We start from the raw sequence: 15,231 nt of genomic DNA, 5'->3' as shown, positions 1-15,231 counted from the left end.
TCCAATTATTATAGTTTAAACAAGTCTTATTATACTTTCAAATTATTAAATATTTCCATAAAACACTATTAAGTGCTGTGAAATCAAACAATGAAACTTATACTGAAGTGCCTTAAAATATTGAGAACTAGTGTACAAAAAAATTATATATTATCTATACCTAAAATTTATTTACTTCCTTGTCTATAGCATGTAATTATGTTTCTTGTTTCCCTTGTCATTCTGATTGGTTCATTATTTCTTGGTTTGTTGCATTCCTTCTGGCCTTATTCATTTCTGCTTTCCTTGTTGCTCACAAAGTACCTTATAAAATAAAAAGTGCTCAATAAATATTTGCTTAATTAATTTGAATTCTGTCAAGATGTAATATAACTTACAGCATCAAATAATAGCATTTCAGCTACGCGTTCTGTCTTCATTTACCACAGAGCTGCCATACAAAGTACGAGAAATGGGTTTGTTTATAATGGGAATTTTATTTAGGGTAAAAGCTTACAGTTCTGAGGCCATGAAATATCCAAATCAAAGCACACCCTGATAACAGGAAAAATAGGTATGGAAATCTTAATTCCTCGTCATATGAGCTTTTACTACTTTGCTACTAGGTATATTTGCTGACCTCTTGGGAGTATTGAAGAGAATAAATGACGATTTTGTTCTCTGACATCTTAGAAAAGAGTTCTTAAAAATATTAATAGTCAATAGATTTTAATTAAATATATTATTGAAAACTTCCTCAGGAATCCCTTTACTGTGTCTAACCCACTACTAAAGTTGCATAAAAATTGTATTTCACAACTTAATCTGCATAGATTTATAAGCTTTTTGCCACCAGTATTACAGATTATTACTATCACTGATTCAGATGGACCCTATTTTATTGTGGTCTGACCATCTGTTACCACAGATAGAGTATATCAGAGAAATTTGCACTTGGAGTAAAGCAAATTATCACTATATTAAGGTTATATTTAAACAATGTTATACAGAAGGAAAAGGTAAAGTATAATCAATGAATTATATTCTTTGTTCCAGTTTGGATACCGATGATGACCAAAGTAAATGCTAATGAACATTTTCATCCAGTTGTTTGCATCATTAAAATTAGAAATACAGACTTTAAAAAATAATGTAATTACTGTAGATATATTTAAACATATATTTCAAAGCTATTTCTGATATTTGGAAAATCTCCAACTAATACGTGGGATAGAGATATTTTAAATATGTCTTTGAATTTCAGTTATAGGATGGCTGTATTGAGAGATGCAGGTTATTGTATTTGTTCCCAAAATAGCAACTGTGTGTTTTAGATAGTTCATGTTGCTCCTCTGAGCTTCAACTTCCTCATCAAAATATTGCAGCTAATAAAATTTACTACATTTTTGTGAGGAATCAAATAAAACACCAGGTATAAAAATTATTTGAAAATGAAATGTATTTTATAAATACATAATATCCCCTTAATAACTTTGTAGGCTATCACAATTATATTTATAATTTCACTACCACAAAAAAATCTCATTTCTATGATATAATTATACTAGAAATAATATAAGCCAAAGTGAGTTTAAGTTCCAGCTAAAATCCATGTTATTGAAACTTAAGAACAGATCTACCATTATAGATATTAGTCTTAGAAGTTGAGAATGTATATTTTAAAAACGTTAGAGATCATAAGAAAATTTAAGGGAACGAGTCACTGTGTAAAAATGGGGGGGAAAGTTTTATTTACAAGTTAACTAGAGATGTTTATTATCCAGAGTAGTAACTAATTTAGTCCTTTCTAATTGAAAACAAGTTTTAACTGTTGTACGTATATTGAAATGGTAAATTATTAAGCCTATATTTTGTATACTTTCAATTTGTGATTTCATGCATTTGATCTGAAAACAGACAAAGAAGAGAAAAAAGATAAAAACTCTATGTAAAAAATATAATTTTATAACTATATTTTACAGAGTATTCCAAGAGATATCATTGGTTATGTTATAATTTTGAAAATATTACTTATTTCAACAACTAAAAACATTAAAGCCTGATATAATTTTCAACATTGGAAGGGATGAATTATTGAAAAATATGTAGAACAAAAATGCCATCTCAATGCCATTCATAACAGCTATACTCTAGAACAACTATTACATGAGGTATTGAACATTGTACATTATTATACACTTATAATTTGACATTGTAGCTAAACCAGGATTTCAAGGCCACTAAAATACTGAAAGAAGAGATAAGATTATTAACAGTGGGGAGGAAAAAAGAAGTAAAAAACCCTTCTAAATCAAAGCTGTAATTGGTGATTTCACTCAAAAGAATGCCACAAATACTAAGAAATTTCCATAATTAATAACAGAGAACAAGACATCTACCTCTAATTCTCATCTTTTCCATTACTTGAATCTAATAATGATGTAGTACATGTTTGTGACTTGCATGGCAGTATGAAATGTGTTACTGTTATGTCTCAGAACTTAATCCTTAAAGATTTCACAAATGGGATGTGTAGTAATTGGATAAGTAGAGTGACTTTTAGGTTTTTACTAAGCATTACCATGCCCTGTTAACACCACTCGGAGCACTTAAAATTCCTGTGTTTTAAATCAGTGAAGTGCTGAAACATTCAGGTATTGATAATGGATATTAATTGCTAAAATGATAAAATTCACTTTTTGGTGGTATTTGTTATATGGATTGGGGAATTGCTCCTCTTTCTTACAAACTTGTAATAAATCTGTGGCTCCAGTTTCTAGAATATCTAGTTGATTTTTCAGTATTCAGTGCCTTTTAGAGTTAGAATATATATATGTTTCAATGGTTTGCAAGGAGCTTTGTAGGAGTGGAAAAACCCATGAAAATAGGAAGTGGCCCACAAACATTTGGCTTATGTATATTAGCGGCATTGGTAATTTGCAATAGTAAACTTAAAATAAGCTAATTTTAGAACATCTAAGCAAGGTTTGGAAAGCTAGCCTACTATGTGAGAATACCACTTCAAAATCAAGAGCTGTCAAAATCAAAAGAAAAGTTTTGCATGAAAACACAAGGAAAATCACTTTTCATCCTAATGGATGGCACGACTGGCATAAAAGGTCATTAAATACTAATAGACCCACTTGAGGTATGGTTGCTTAATGGAGGATTCGAGTATTATAGACGCAGAGACCAACAGAGAGGGAGAGTTTTTAAACTCTCTGGATCATGCAACATGAGATGGGAAACAAACAAGATGGGAAATAAACACTTCCTCAGCACTGATAATTATAAGCTTACAGAATTGTTTTATCTGATAAGAAGTTTGATCAAAGTGATGACAGAATCCATATTTAGGATACAAGGCTGCCACTTAAGAGAATTACCAGAGTGATTAGTTTATATGTAAATTTAGCTTGACTTCATCTTTATGTGGTAGATTAGAACATTTTTCAGGAAGTAGATGAAAAATCCATAACAAGAGAAATTTAGTCAGTGTTGAGATAAATTATTTTAACCCTTTTCAAAGTTTGCATAAGTTTATAAAAGACATAAATTTTCTTTGATCCGAAGAGGTTCTTTACACATGTGCAGTGTACAACATACTATATACATATGGGGATTGCCTATGTACATATCCATATGCATTCACTATCGCTATGCCCTTTTAAATTTATACACAGCTTTAAATAAACAAAAATGAGTTAGCAACACAGTTATCATTGTCAGACAACCCAAGTGCTGAAATCAGTGACATTATCACTTAAAGCATTATTTTACCTCTTATATTGCCCAGGGATGAGAATAAAATTCCCGTTTAAAATTTTTTTTTTCGCAACACTGATCATCATAGAATAATCTTTGTGCTTTTACGTATTGCCCATCCTAGATGTAACATATATTAACATACAACATGGACAGTTTTAATAAGCATGCTGAAACAAGGCCGGACCATACAACCATGCACAAAAATTTTGAATATGTTTTTCCCAAATTGACTATAACATCAACATGCATCGCTATATTTGGTCCTGTATAGCGAGTAATGTACACTTGAAGCAATCACGGCTAGTTTCACTTGCCAGAGTTTCTTTAGAGAAGTATGCCCAGTAGAACAACGAAACAGAATGAATGAAACAAAAAAAGTCCCCCAGACAAAACAAAACAAAAATTCCTCCCACACGTTAGCACTTTGAAAATCTGGCCATTTTTCAAGCAGCACTTTTTCCTCATTTCACAAAATGCAGGTCTTCTCACTAATTCGATGTTGAAGTGTTTACGATACACACACTAGTGTCTCAGAGCTTTTCCCAGCCATTGGAAAAGCTCCTCTTGATAAAGCATTTTCCAGTGTACATTGGCTTCAACAGTTTCCACAGCTCGTGAGAAAGAGGCAGCAGCTACCCCATCATAGTTCTTCATGAAGTTCTTTAGCTGGAAATAGAATTATTTTTAAATGGTAAATTTTCATGTCTTAAAATGAACTCATGCTACTATAAACACTGGTGTACAAATATCTGTTCAAGTCTCTGCTTTCATGTCTTCTAGGTATATACCTAGAAGTGGAATAGCCAGGTCATATTGCAATTCTATGCTTAACTTTCTGGGGAACCACCACACTTTTTCACAGCAGCTGTACCATATTACATTGCTACCAGCAATGAATGAATGTTCCTATTCCGCCCCATTCAGTGCCTGTTCTTTTTCTTTTTCTTTTTTTAATAGTAGTCCATCTAGTGGATGTGAAATGGTATCTCATTGAAAAAGGTTTTGATTTGCATTTCCCCACTGGCTAATGATATTGAGCATTTTTATATGTGCTTTTTGGTCATTTGTAAATCTTTGGATAAATGTCTACTCAAGTCTTTTGCTCATTTTTAATTGGATTGTACTTTTGTTACTAAGTTGTAGGATTTTAAAAAATAAATTTTGGATATTAAACCCTTATCAGATATGTGGTTCCATTATTCACAACTGCCAAAAGATAGAAGCAACCCAAGCATCCATCAACAGATGAATGGATAACAAAATGTGATATATACACACAACAGAATATTATTCAGCCAAGAAAAAGAATCAAGTTCTGATACTTGCAACAACATGGAGGAACCTTGAAGACATCATATTGAATGAAATAAGGCAGACACAAAAGGAAAAATATTGTATGATTTCACTGATCTGGAATAATTGGAATAAGCAAATTCATAGGCTTAGAAACTAGAATATAGGTTACCATAGGCCAGGGCCAGGTAGGGAATGGGGAGTTGATTCTTTCTTAGTGCAGAGTTTCTATTTGGGGCTATGGAAAAGTGTTGGTAATGTATATAGTGGTTATGAAAACACCACAATGAGAATGTAATTAACACCACTTAATGAGACTAAAATGGGAAATTTTAGGTAGTACATGTGTTTCTAGAACAAAAATTAAAACAAAATGTTAAAAACAAGGCAGTATATGAAACTATTTGGGGTAAAGTTGCACAATAACTACAGAAGTTTCCTTTAATATTGAGGTGCAAACTTGACAATGATTTTCAGTATGATAATAGATTGTTTCAACTAGGTATGATGTAATTGTTTTGAGAACTGAAAAGGAAAAAATAGTGGGCATTACAGTTTAGACAGCTCAAAATTCGGTTTGTAGTTTCATGGATAAGTATTAAAACAAACATATTTGTCTCTTCACAATATGTTGATGGGATTGTGGCGAAGACTAGTTCTAATTACAAGGCATATCCAATGTGAAAAATAATGTTTGAAATTGAATATCATAATTATTAACTTCCTCTTCTTCAAATAAGTGGTATGAAGGCTTGACACTGACTTTGATGGGAAAGGATTAGCAAAGTTATTAGGTAATGGAAAAAAGTAATGATTCTATGAAAACTGAATGATTAATGACATTACAATCAGCTGAACAGAATTAGAATAAAAAGGACAGAGAAATGTGGTCTCATTTAGCTAGAGGACTTGAGCATTTAATTTTAAAAAACGTATAATTTTCAAAATATTTTGCCATCATTTTTATTAACATATAATTTTCTTTAGAGAGTTGACCTACTCTAGGAAGACTCAAAGATTTTACTTGAAGATTAAGACTAGCAGTTTTCTTTCTGTTTGATTTGTTTTAAGAAACTGGCAACTAACCAACAACTGCAATGCTAATAGACAAATGTGAAAAATCAACTTGTATCACAGAAACATGATGCGGCATAATTAGTGTGGGGTGTGATTCATCACACGGTGGGCGCCACATGGAAGCTACGCTAGGACTTAAAGGCAGAAAATGTAGTGCATCAAGATCGGCTCAGGGGCAGGGAGAAGAAAGGAGGGGGGATTTAAAATGCAGTTAATTATACCTTTCTGAATTAATTTAGAAATTGGTTCATGGATAACTTGGCTTGTTTATGACAGTTCCTTTGCTTATGTGGTGCTGATGGATTTTCTCATCTGCAAAGTTTATCCTCAAATTTTCTACAAGCCCCTGTGCCCTGCAGGATTAGCAATGGATAAACATATTTCAGAACTATATCCTTTACAATAGTTCCAAATCACTAGGCTTTTATAATAAACATGTAAAATATACCATGTATAATAATCTGTGCTATCCTTAAAACTGATTTGATATTTGACTAAATTTACACATATTAAGGAGAAAAGATGAAGGGAAGGGATTAGAATTTACTGGATATCTCCAATATTCCAGGCACTGTACCACAGGCATACATATAAAATTTTTCCAGGACAGCATAGTGAAAGTACATGAATTGCATTTTGAAAATTTAGCTGTTTAACACAACGATAAATTTTTATTTACATAGTTATGTTAGGACTCATTCAGTCTTTATCCCTAAAACAACAAATATGTTCTGAATTATGTGCTTTGATTTATTGCAAAAATTATGATATAGCAAGTGGCATTGTTTATATAATATATGCCAATCAAGAGAAAAATCACATCCATTTCTTTTAAAGTATGTTTTGCATTATTACCTTTTTCTTAGGCAGTGACTGAATTAGCCAGATTGGCAACTTGTTAACTTTGATTTTGTGAAGCATCGTTTTGGCCTTTTTAGGAGATAGCAAGCCAAAATGAATAAATAAGGTAAAACTTTAAGTCTTCTTTACAGGCAAACTATGGGTTTGAATATGAATGCGTTATTAACACAAGGGTAGTAGGTCAGATCATCCTGGAAGAGAACTCTCAATACACAAAGTTACTAGCAGGTCCTTAGGGATTCATTTCTTAAATCACTATTTAAATGCACTAAATACTTCCCTTCTGAGCTCAGAGAGCCTGAGTGTGACTCATTAGCATCTTAAGAGTAGCTTATTCATCGGAACACATCTGGTCCACTTTCCATATTCGGCATAAATTGCTCCTATTGGCCTTATTTCTCCCAGCTCTTAGGGCTAGTGTGGTCAGCCGCCTAGCAGGTCCTACTCATGACCACGTCCCACAGGCCCAGACTTCCTTTTTGATAGAAGGCATATGCACTGCAGTTTGCTTCTTTCTCCAGCAACTTGGTAGCTTTTCAACTGTCTTCAGTTTTGTAATTGTATTTTACAAGAATTTATGCCATTTTATGCTTTTTATTGAAAAACACTGCAAGTCCATATTTAGTAAGAGGTCAGGGTTGTTTGTGCTCACTATTCTTAGCATAAAACTTCCATGTATCTGTGTTAATTTCTCTATTAAGGAAGTTTTTGAATTTTAAACAACAGTTCTTATTTTAGGACACCCTAGACCCAAACATCTCATAATAAATTTTATTATTTTTCTAGTAAGTTGCAAAACATATCCTTACTGACTATATAAATGAATAGAATCAGCTACTGCCCTATTTTGAGGTATATAGTTTCAGCGTTTAAACTGTAAACGGGATGTCTGTGACGCACAGGATCTCTGTTCTTCTACCAAAGTGTTGTATAGTAGGTTTAAGAGGAAGGAAAAACAATGGTGAAGAGCACTGCTTAATGGACATTATTATGGAAAAGAATGACAAGAGCTGCTGAGGTTCTGTAAGGCTATACTTATTACTTTAAAATGAAGGAAATGATGGACCTGTTCCATGGAGAAGCACTGTTTAAATTTCTAGAAGCCATGTAATGTAGACTTGCCCATCTCTAATGTTTGGGAAGGGACAATGGAACAATATCATTTTCTCAACCGAATAGCCAGAAAGCTGATGGAGATCATTGAAAATTTAAATGAGTTTTCAGAATTCCTAAAGATGCTGACTCTGTTTTTATCTATAAATACTTGGAAATAAGATTATGCCATATCCGAAGGGAGCAATTGAGTTTTCTGATCATGAGGTCATGGGTTATACAGGAATGACTGGCTTTTCCTCAGCCTCCTTCTATTTAAGGAAGGGGTTTATCTGCAATACAATGACATGGCCCTCCCCACCCAAGCAATAGTTGTCCCCAGTTCTACAGACAATGATTAGATGATGAAAGTATTAAAAAGTCTGCGGCAGCAGTTGTTGGACTATGGAGCAAGGAGCTCAGTAGTGAAGAGATTCATCTCTGACTCCACTGAGAGACTTTATTGTGAAGTTAACTGCTTTGTAGATAATGGAATGAAAGTCACAATTCAGTTTCAATTTCATCTTGGGGCACCCAAAACAGCAACTAAGTGGAAAATTAAATATTTAGGTGAAATATGTAAAACAACATGGTCAGTACATGATAAAATCAATTAAGTGTCCATTTAAAATATGCTTTATCGTGGCTTGGGTACTACCCAATCAAAGGAAAAAGAGAGACAAGCAGTTCGAGAATAGAGAGAGGAAAGAAGGGAGAGGGAATTGGGGAGGACAGAAAGGGGAGGAAGAGAGTGAAGAAATGGGGAGAAAGGAGAGAAGTGGGGAGGATTAAAGGACGGAGGAGGGAGGCAAGAGGAGAAAAGGAAGGGAAGAAGAAAGGGGGATAGCCATGATGACAGGAGAGAAGGGAAGGGAAGAAGAGACCTTGCACTCCATGTGTTCACTTGAATAATTGCACAGGGTGTTACTAAATGCGTCTTTCAATCTCAAATTAATGAACATAAAATCATGAAATTAAAGTACTTCATTTAAATAACAGAAAATTGGAAGCAATCATTAATTTAATTGTTCTTTCTGTTTTTTATGGATATGACAAAGTCCTTCCCATTTACCTTCCGTTATTAAAAATGTAGAAAAAATGTGCTGAGGATTTTTAAAACAAATCCTTCAGGGTTGAAAACACACATAGCAAAGGATAAAAATTGTCATTTCAAATAATCGCAATCAGAGACTTAGCTCAGCTTAGTTCATAGCATGAAATAATACAAGTTAGTGCATGGGGAATAATCATAGGAAATTAGGCAATATTATAAGATATTTTGAATAGTGATAAGTCCGTGCTTCTAGGGGAATGCTGTCCAATATAATTAGCTCTGGGTCACAGCATCAGGCACTTCCGTCAGGGAAAACTGAGGAAACTGATTCTTAATGCCAATTCTCAGCAATACTTGTGTTGGATAAAAATGAGCAGAGGAGAGAGCAACAGGCATTTGAGCTCATCTCATTTCAATTAAAGTTATCTATATTTTGTTCCTACCTCCTACCTACTTAACCCTTGCCATCATCATTGTGCTCTCTATTAAAGATGTTAGTTGGTGTTCAAAGAACAGGCTGGCTTAAATTTCCAGTAAAATAAACCAAAGGAAAAAAAAAGGAAACACTAGATATTCCATAAATTGGACACTAGTCCTTAAAAATTAAGTTTATTTTAATTAATGAAATTCATTTGTGATTGTATCAGTTAGAATTTTAAACAAAATATTAATCTCAAGAAGTATTGCCTGACTGCCCCTTTCAACACATAAATTCATTCGATTTAACACTCAAGATAGTATAAATCATTATTAACAGGTTCAGTTATCCATTCTCTATATTAGCATGACTATAAAACAGTGAAGCTACTTCCAAATTTTGTACCTTAACATTAACCTAGATCCTTTGTATTCAAACACTAAATCATTGCCAGGAGAGTTTTTGTTATTTACTGGGTACTGAGTTGAGTACACAGAATCAGCTGAGAAGCCACTGATTGGATCAAAGATTTCTGGAGTGGCTTTTGGGTCCCTAGGTTTAAAAAACACTTGATTCAAACACCCCTAGCAGACAATTAATATTTACGATCATCTCAGTGAAGTCTTTACATGGGTGAATGGGTATGTGAGTACATATTTATAAAAGGATTGGGTGTGAATCTTTTAGAAACAAATGGCTAAAGTAAACGTACAATTTCATATGTTTACAAAAGAAAAAGCAAACATCTAAAAAGAAGAAAAAAAGGAAAAAACATTAGAACTCATCTTAAAATATTTACCTCCTTGAGTTCACCTTCAGTATTAAGAAACTCTGTAACTCCACTGATAAGTTTGGAATTCATAAATAATGCTTCTCCATACCTCAAAAGATTAAAAAAAAAAAGTCTTAATGTCAATATAGGCAGTAATTTAAGAAATACTACTCTAAAGATTTTTTACAGTCCTTCTCAAAGGTTCCATTTGATGAATGCTGCCTTGACCACCATTGAGTAAGCTGAGCAATCAAGGTCATTACCACAGGGTATCACAGAGGTTTAGAGAGGTATGGTTACAAGATACCATCAGATTACACCTGGTTTGGCCCAGAGTATTGCAGAGAAGGCTAAGATACATTAATTTTTAAAAAAATCCTTTTGAAAAATGGAATTATGGTAGCTATTGTACTTCTTATCTAAGACATGAGAATGATTTTAAAACTTTCCATTTAGCTTATTATAGGGAAAAGGATCCCAACAAAGAAACAAGGACTGAAAGAGCAACTTGGGCACTTTATCCTTTGGTCAGTCATAGAAAACATTGGTCATAAATAACATTCTCCTTTTACATGCAAAGATACTAAGCCACACTTCGGAACAACATTGCCAAAAATATTTGCATTTTTTCATGTGGGTATTAAAATAAAATAATCTAGCTGTTCATTTGAATTGCATAATCCCTACACCATAAGAATAATTACTTGACTAATTTATGACCCAAAGCAAGGAACAATTTGTGGAATGGAAAAAGTGCTTATTTTACTAATTTGTTTCTACTGTACTAAGGACCCATCACAGGCTATCATACTCTTAGAATTAAAGTAAGTATAAAAAAAATAAGAAGTAAAGCTCTAGCCACCATCACAAGATGTTTTCTAATGCTGCCCTTTCTTGGATGACCTTTCGTAGTTTAGCTTCTGGGGCCTCAGTTTTCTCAACTGTAAAATGAAGGAGCTGAACAGGATGGCTACCACAATTTATTGTAATTTTAACATTCAACTATTCCATGGAAAAGAGTTAGTTAGGTAAAAGCAAATAAACAGACATACAATTCGTAATACAGGAAATCATTAGTAATCAGTATAGGGTTACAGAAGTTGCTTACTCTACAGGAAAGAAAATATTTCCAAAGGGAGAAGCAATTGTTTCTGCTTATACTTTATTATACTGTCACGTGATATGATGATGAATAAGGCACAATGCTTTCCTTCGAGATATTACCCTATCTAGGTGAGCAGCTAAACATGTAAACAGATTATTTCTATGGTGATGTGACTAAGTGTGGTGATGATAAAATTATGCGCAGTGATGAGAGAAAGTCTCTTTTGCTGTGGGGCTTTGGGAGAGGCTTCCAGGAGATGATGGCATCTGGATTGAGTACAGAGTAGATCGGAGCAGCAGGGAAGGTAATTTTAGGAAGAGGACCAAAATAAACAAGGCAAGGAGGTATGAAATGGCATGATGTGTGCAAACAACTACAAGCAGTTCAGGATTAAGAGAATGTAAATTGCAAGACTGGGGCCAAAAGAACAGGGGGTTAATTGGGTGGATGGTCAGGGACCTACTAAGAAGCATAGATTGTAGGTGTAGTACAGAGAAGATTTTATAGCAGAGAAATGTCACACTTGCTTTTCTAGGAAGATTTCTGGGACAAAAGGGAAGAGGCTATTTTGTGTGTGGAGAGGAAAGTTAATTAGAGAGGCTGGGAGGTAGAAGCCTATTGTAAGAGTACTGGCAAGAGATAAAAACCTGGACTAGGGCAGTGGAAGCAGGAAAAGAGGGGAAGTGGAAGAATTAAAGAAACATTTAAGAGTTCTTAAATTGACAAGACCTTCAGCTTAATTGTTTATATGGCATAGGGAAGAGGGCCCTTGCAGATTTCTAGTGTCTGGCTTGAGTAACTGGTAGATAGCTATACAAATTACTGAGAAAATGAAGACAAGAGGAAACTGATGAGCTAGCTCTGCAGGCTCATCCCAGCAGAGGCCTGCAATGGGAAGTTGGATATCACAGGAAAAAGTTTACATGAAATGTTTGTGCTAGAGATGTAGATCTAGAGTGTAGATGTAGATCTAGAAGAATGGATGACAACTAAACCCATGGAGACCCTGTAGAGTGGGAAGAAAATAGTGTACTGGATAGGGCTCCCAAGAACTCCTACATTCTAGGATTTACAGAGGAGTAGGAGCAGATGAAGATGACAATCCTATTTGCCAAGGTAAACACTATCACATCTGTTAATACTCTGAAACCTTAACTTTACCTTTGGCATAGAGATTTGACTCTCAATGACACAAATTATGCTTAAGAGGGACCAAATTATTTTGGCAGGGATTAAACTATATATATATGCATTCTATTATACTAAACTGCTCTAAAAACCACTCTGCAAAGTAACTCTTGTTATTGGTAGCTATTTCTTACACTTTAAAGTGAAATGCCTGTTTATATATATTTCATCTTACATGTCTGACTATCTACTCTATTATTTGCATGATAGAAAAGCAAGCTCTAAGCTTCCAGTCATTCTCAGTTGTGAGCCAGAATATAAAAAAGCCAATGTGCCTTATAGAAATATCAGTACTTTCTGATAACAAAGTATCTGTAGATAGAAACGTATTTAATATGACACATCCATTTATATAAAGCTTCTTATATGCAGGCATTTGATAAAAAGTATGCTTATAAACAACAAATTTTATACATCAGTTTTTAAGAAGCAGAACAGTAGGTCTTCTTACTCTGGGGACATTGAAGTTTGAGAACAACGTAAAGCATTTACATCATCTATAATAAATTCAATTTTAAAATACCACAGAGATTATCAGAGTAATAAATTAACATTTATTATAATATATTTAAATACATAATGAAACACTTTTAAAAATTGAGGCAGAAGAAATCTTACCATGAAATAAGATGTTGTGGGAATGAATTTAACTGCAACTAGACTCTTATAGTGATTCAAAATGTTTAATTTTCCTTTTCGATATCATGGTTCTATTTCAGATTTTTTTTCTTTTTTATTCTTTATCTTTATTTATTTTGTTCTTTTTCAAATGCTTTATGACATTTATATGTAAAGGATATTTAAAACAATTCTACAGAGGTAATTAAAGTTTTTTATCATAGTACATTATTTCTGACTTATAAATCAATTTTATCTATAACTCATTCAGGATATAGTAGTTTTATGGTGTGATTTCTTCAACTTGGACAGTCTGATAGATTTTCCAAGAAAGTTGTTCCACTAAACTTTTGTAATACCTATTTTTCCATATATAATTAATTAAGTTAGTGGTATTTAGTAAATGAATAATGTTATAGAATTGGTGAAAATAATTCTGAGTTTTACAGGAGAGCCAATGACTAACATGGTTGATTACTTTAAAATCTAATCTTATTTTCTGGATCAGCTATAGCACAAAAAGTTGGGCCTTTATCATGCCACTCTTAATTTACTCACTCAGGAATGAAAGATTGAACTTTTATTTCTACCTGGTATTTAATATCTTCCATTTATCTCTGAAAAACTTCCAGGCAAGGTCTCGGCCATGTGGATTTCGAGCTACATGGATTATGACATCAATGGCATCTTGATCCAGCACCACCTCGGAATTCAGTGACAGGTTCAGAAGCCTTTAAGGACAGATATGTGGAAGAATTTTTAATCCAGTGAAAAACATTTTATAATCTTACTAAAACTTTGTGATTTAGTTTGTCAAAAGAAGAGTTCAGAGTCAACTTTACTAACATAAATTTATCAGTGGAACACACTTCTGCTTACAAAAGAGGGAAGGTCAGATACACAGTTTTCCACAAGAAATAGATTAATCAAACTGAGAAAAATCATGTGGGTAGAAAACTCACAATTCTGGTTTGATGGTGTAATACTTTTTTAAAAACTTTATAATAAACACTTCTCTTACAATGAATTATTTTCTTTTTATAGGTATGGATGTATAAGAGCATATGCATATAAGAAGATATACGTATTCATAAGTATACATTATAATCAGTTGTAAATAAAGGCATATCTCCAAGTCAATCAGCTTTAGACATGGTAAGAGAGCAATTTTCCTAAGCTTTAAGAAAATATATTTTAAAATAACTAGCATATATATGTGAAAATAAAAACCTAAAAATAACTTCAGAGCAGTTTGATTAAAAGAAGTATATTTTCATTATACAAATAAATTTGACCCACCTATTTAACAAATTTCTGTCATCACTACAAGTTAAGGCTTCCAATAATATTTTCTTCTCAGAAACTGCTGTGGTGGAGTGGAATTTCATCCATATGAATTCCCAGACATCCTCATCCAGTAGTGAAACTCCTGTACAGTAGACGATGTCTCTAACATTTAGTGGTATTCTAAAGAAGCAATCCATGTTTTTTTTCTGTTAATTAAAAGCTTCATAGTATCGAAAATAAAAATAGATGCTGTTGTATTAGAGTCACTTTTTAAAAAAACATGATTTTGTTAATTAGATTTTACCTGAAAGAGAATATTATATGGCAATAATATTCCAAACTATTGATGGATGACTGACTGAAAAAACATGTTTTATTCAAAGGTAGTTTTGACAGGCGGTGGACTTGGCCCCGTGGTTAGGGCATCCATCTACCACACGGGAGGTCCGCGGTTCAAACCCTGGGCCTCCTTGACCCATGTGGAGCTGGCCCATACGCAGAGCTGATGCGTGCAAGGAGTGCCGTGCCACGCAGGGGTGTCTCCCGCATAGGGGAGCCCACGCGCAAGGAGTGCACCCCATAAGGAGAGCCGCCCAGCACAAAAGAAAGTTCAGCTTGCCTAGGAATGGCTCTGCACACATGGAGAGCTGACACAACAAGATGGTGCAAGAACAAAAAAAAGAAACACAGATTCCCGTGCGGCTGACAACAGAAGCGAA

General features: G+C 33.7%; 1 protein-coding gene across 3 annotated transcripts in view; it reads right to left on the bottom strand.

Annotated features, from left to right (window-relative positions):
* Positions 1–456: 456 nt before the first annotated feature.
* TRHDE (thyrotropin releasing hormone degrading enzyme) overlaps positions 457–15,231 on the bottom strand; it is a 391,431-nt gene continuing 376,656 nt past the window's right edge. For 2 of the 3 annotated variants that reach the window (XM_058308434.2, XM_058308435.2), the window contains 4 exons: positions 14,525–14,692; positions 13,816–13,956; positions 10,342–10,423; positions 457–4,413 (listed from right to left, as the gene is read on the bottom strand). In XM_058308434.2, coding sequence (XP_058164417.1) covers positions 4,270–4,413; positions 10,342–10,423; positions 13,816–13,956; positions 14,525–14,692 — 535 coding nt within the window. In that variant the 3' untranslated portion in view covers positions 457–4,269. The remainder of the gene's footprint in view (positions 4,414–10,341; positions 10,424–13,815; positions 13,957–14,524; positions 14,693–15,231) is intronic. The other variant, XM_058308436.2, reaches the window with a different exon arrangement.

Source organism: Dasypus novemcinctus, chromosome 12 (genome assembly GCF_030445035.2).
Source record: "Dasypus novemcinctus isolate mDasNov1 chromosome 12, mDasNov1.1.hap2, whole genome shotgun sequence".
NCBI classification, from domain to species: domain Eukaryota; kingdom Metazoa; phylum Chordata; class Mammalia; order Cingulata; family Dasypodidae; genus Dasypus; species Dasypus novemcinctus.
This window is presented reverse-complemented; position numbering and strand designations above follow the sequence as displayed.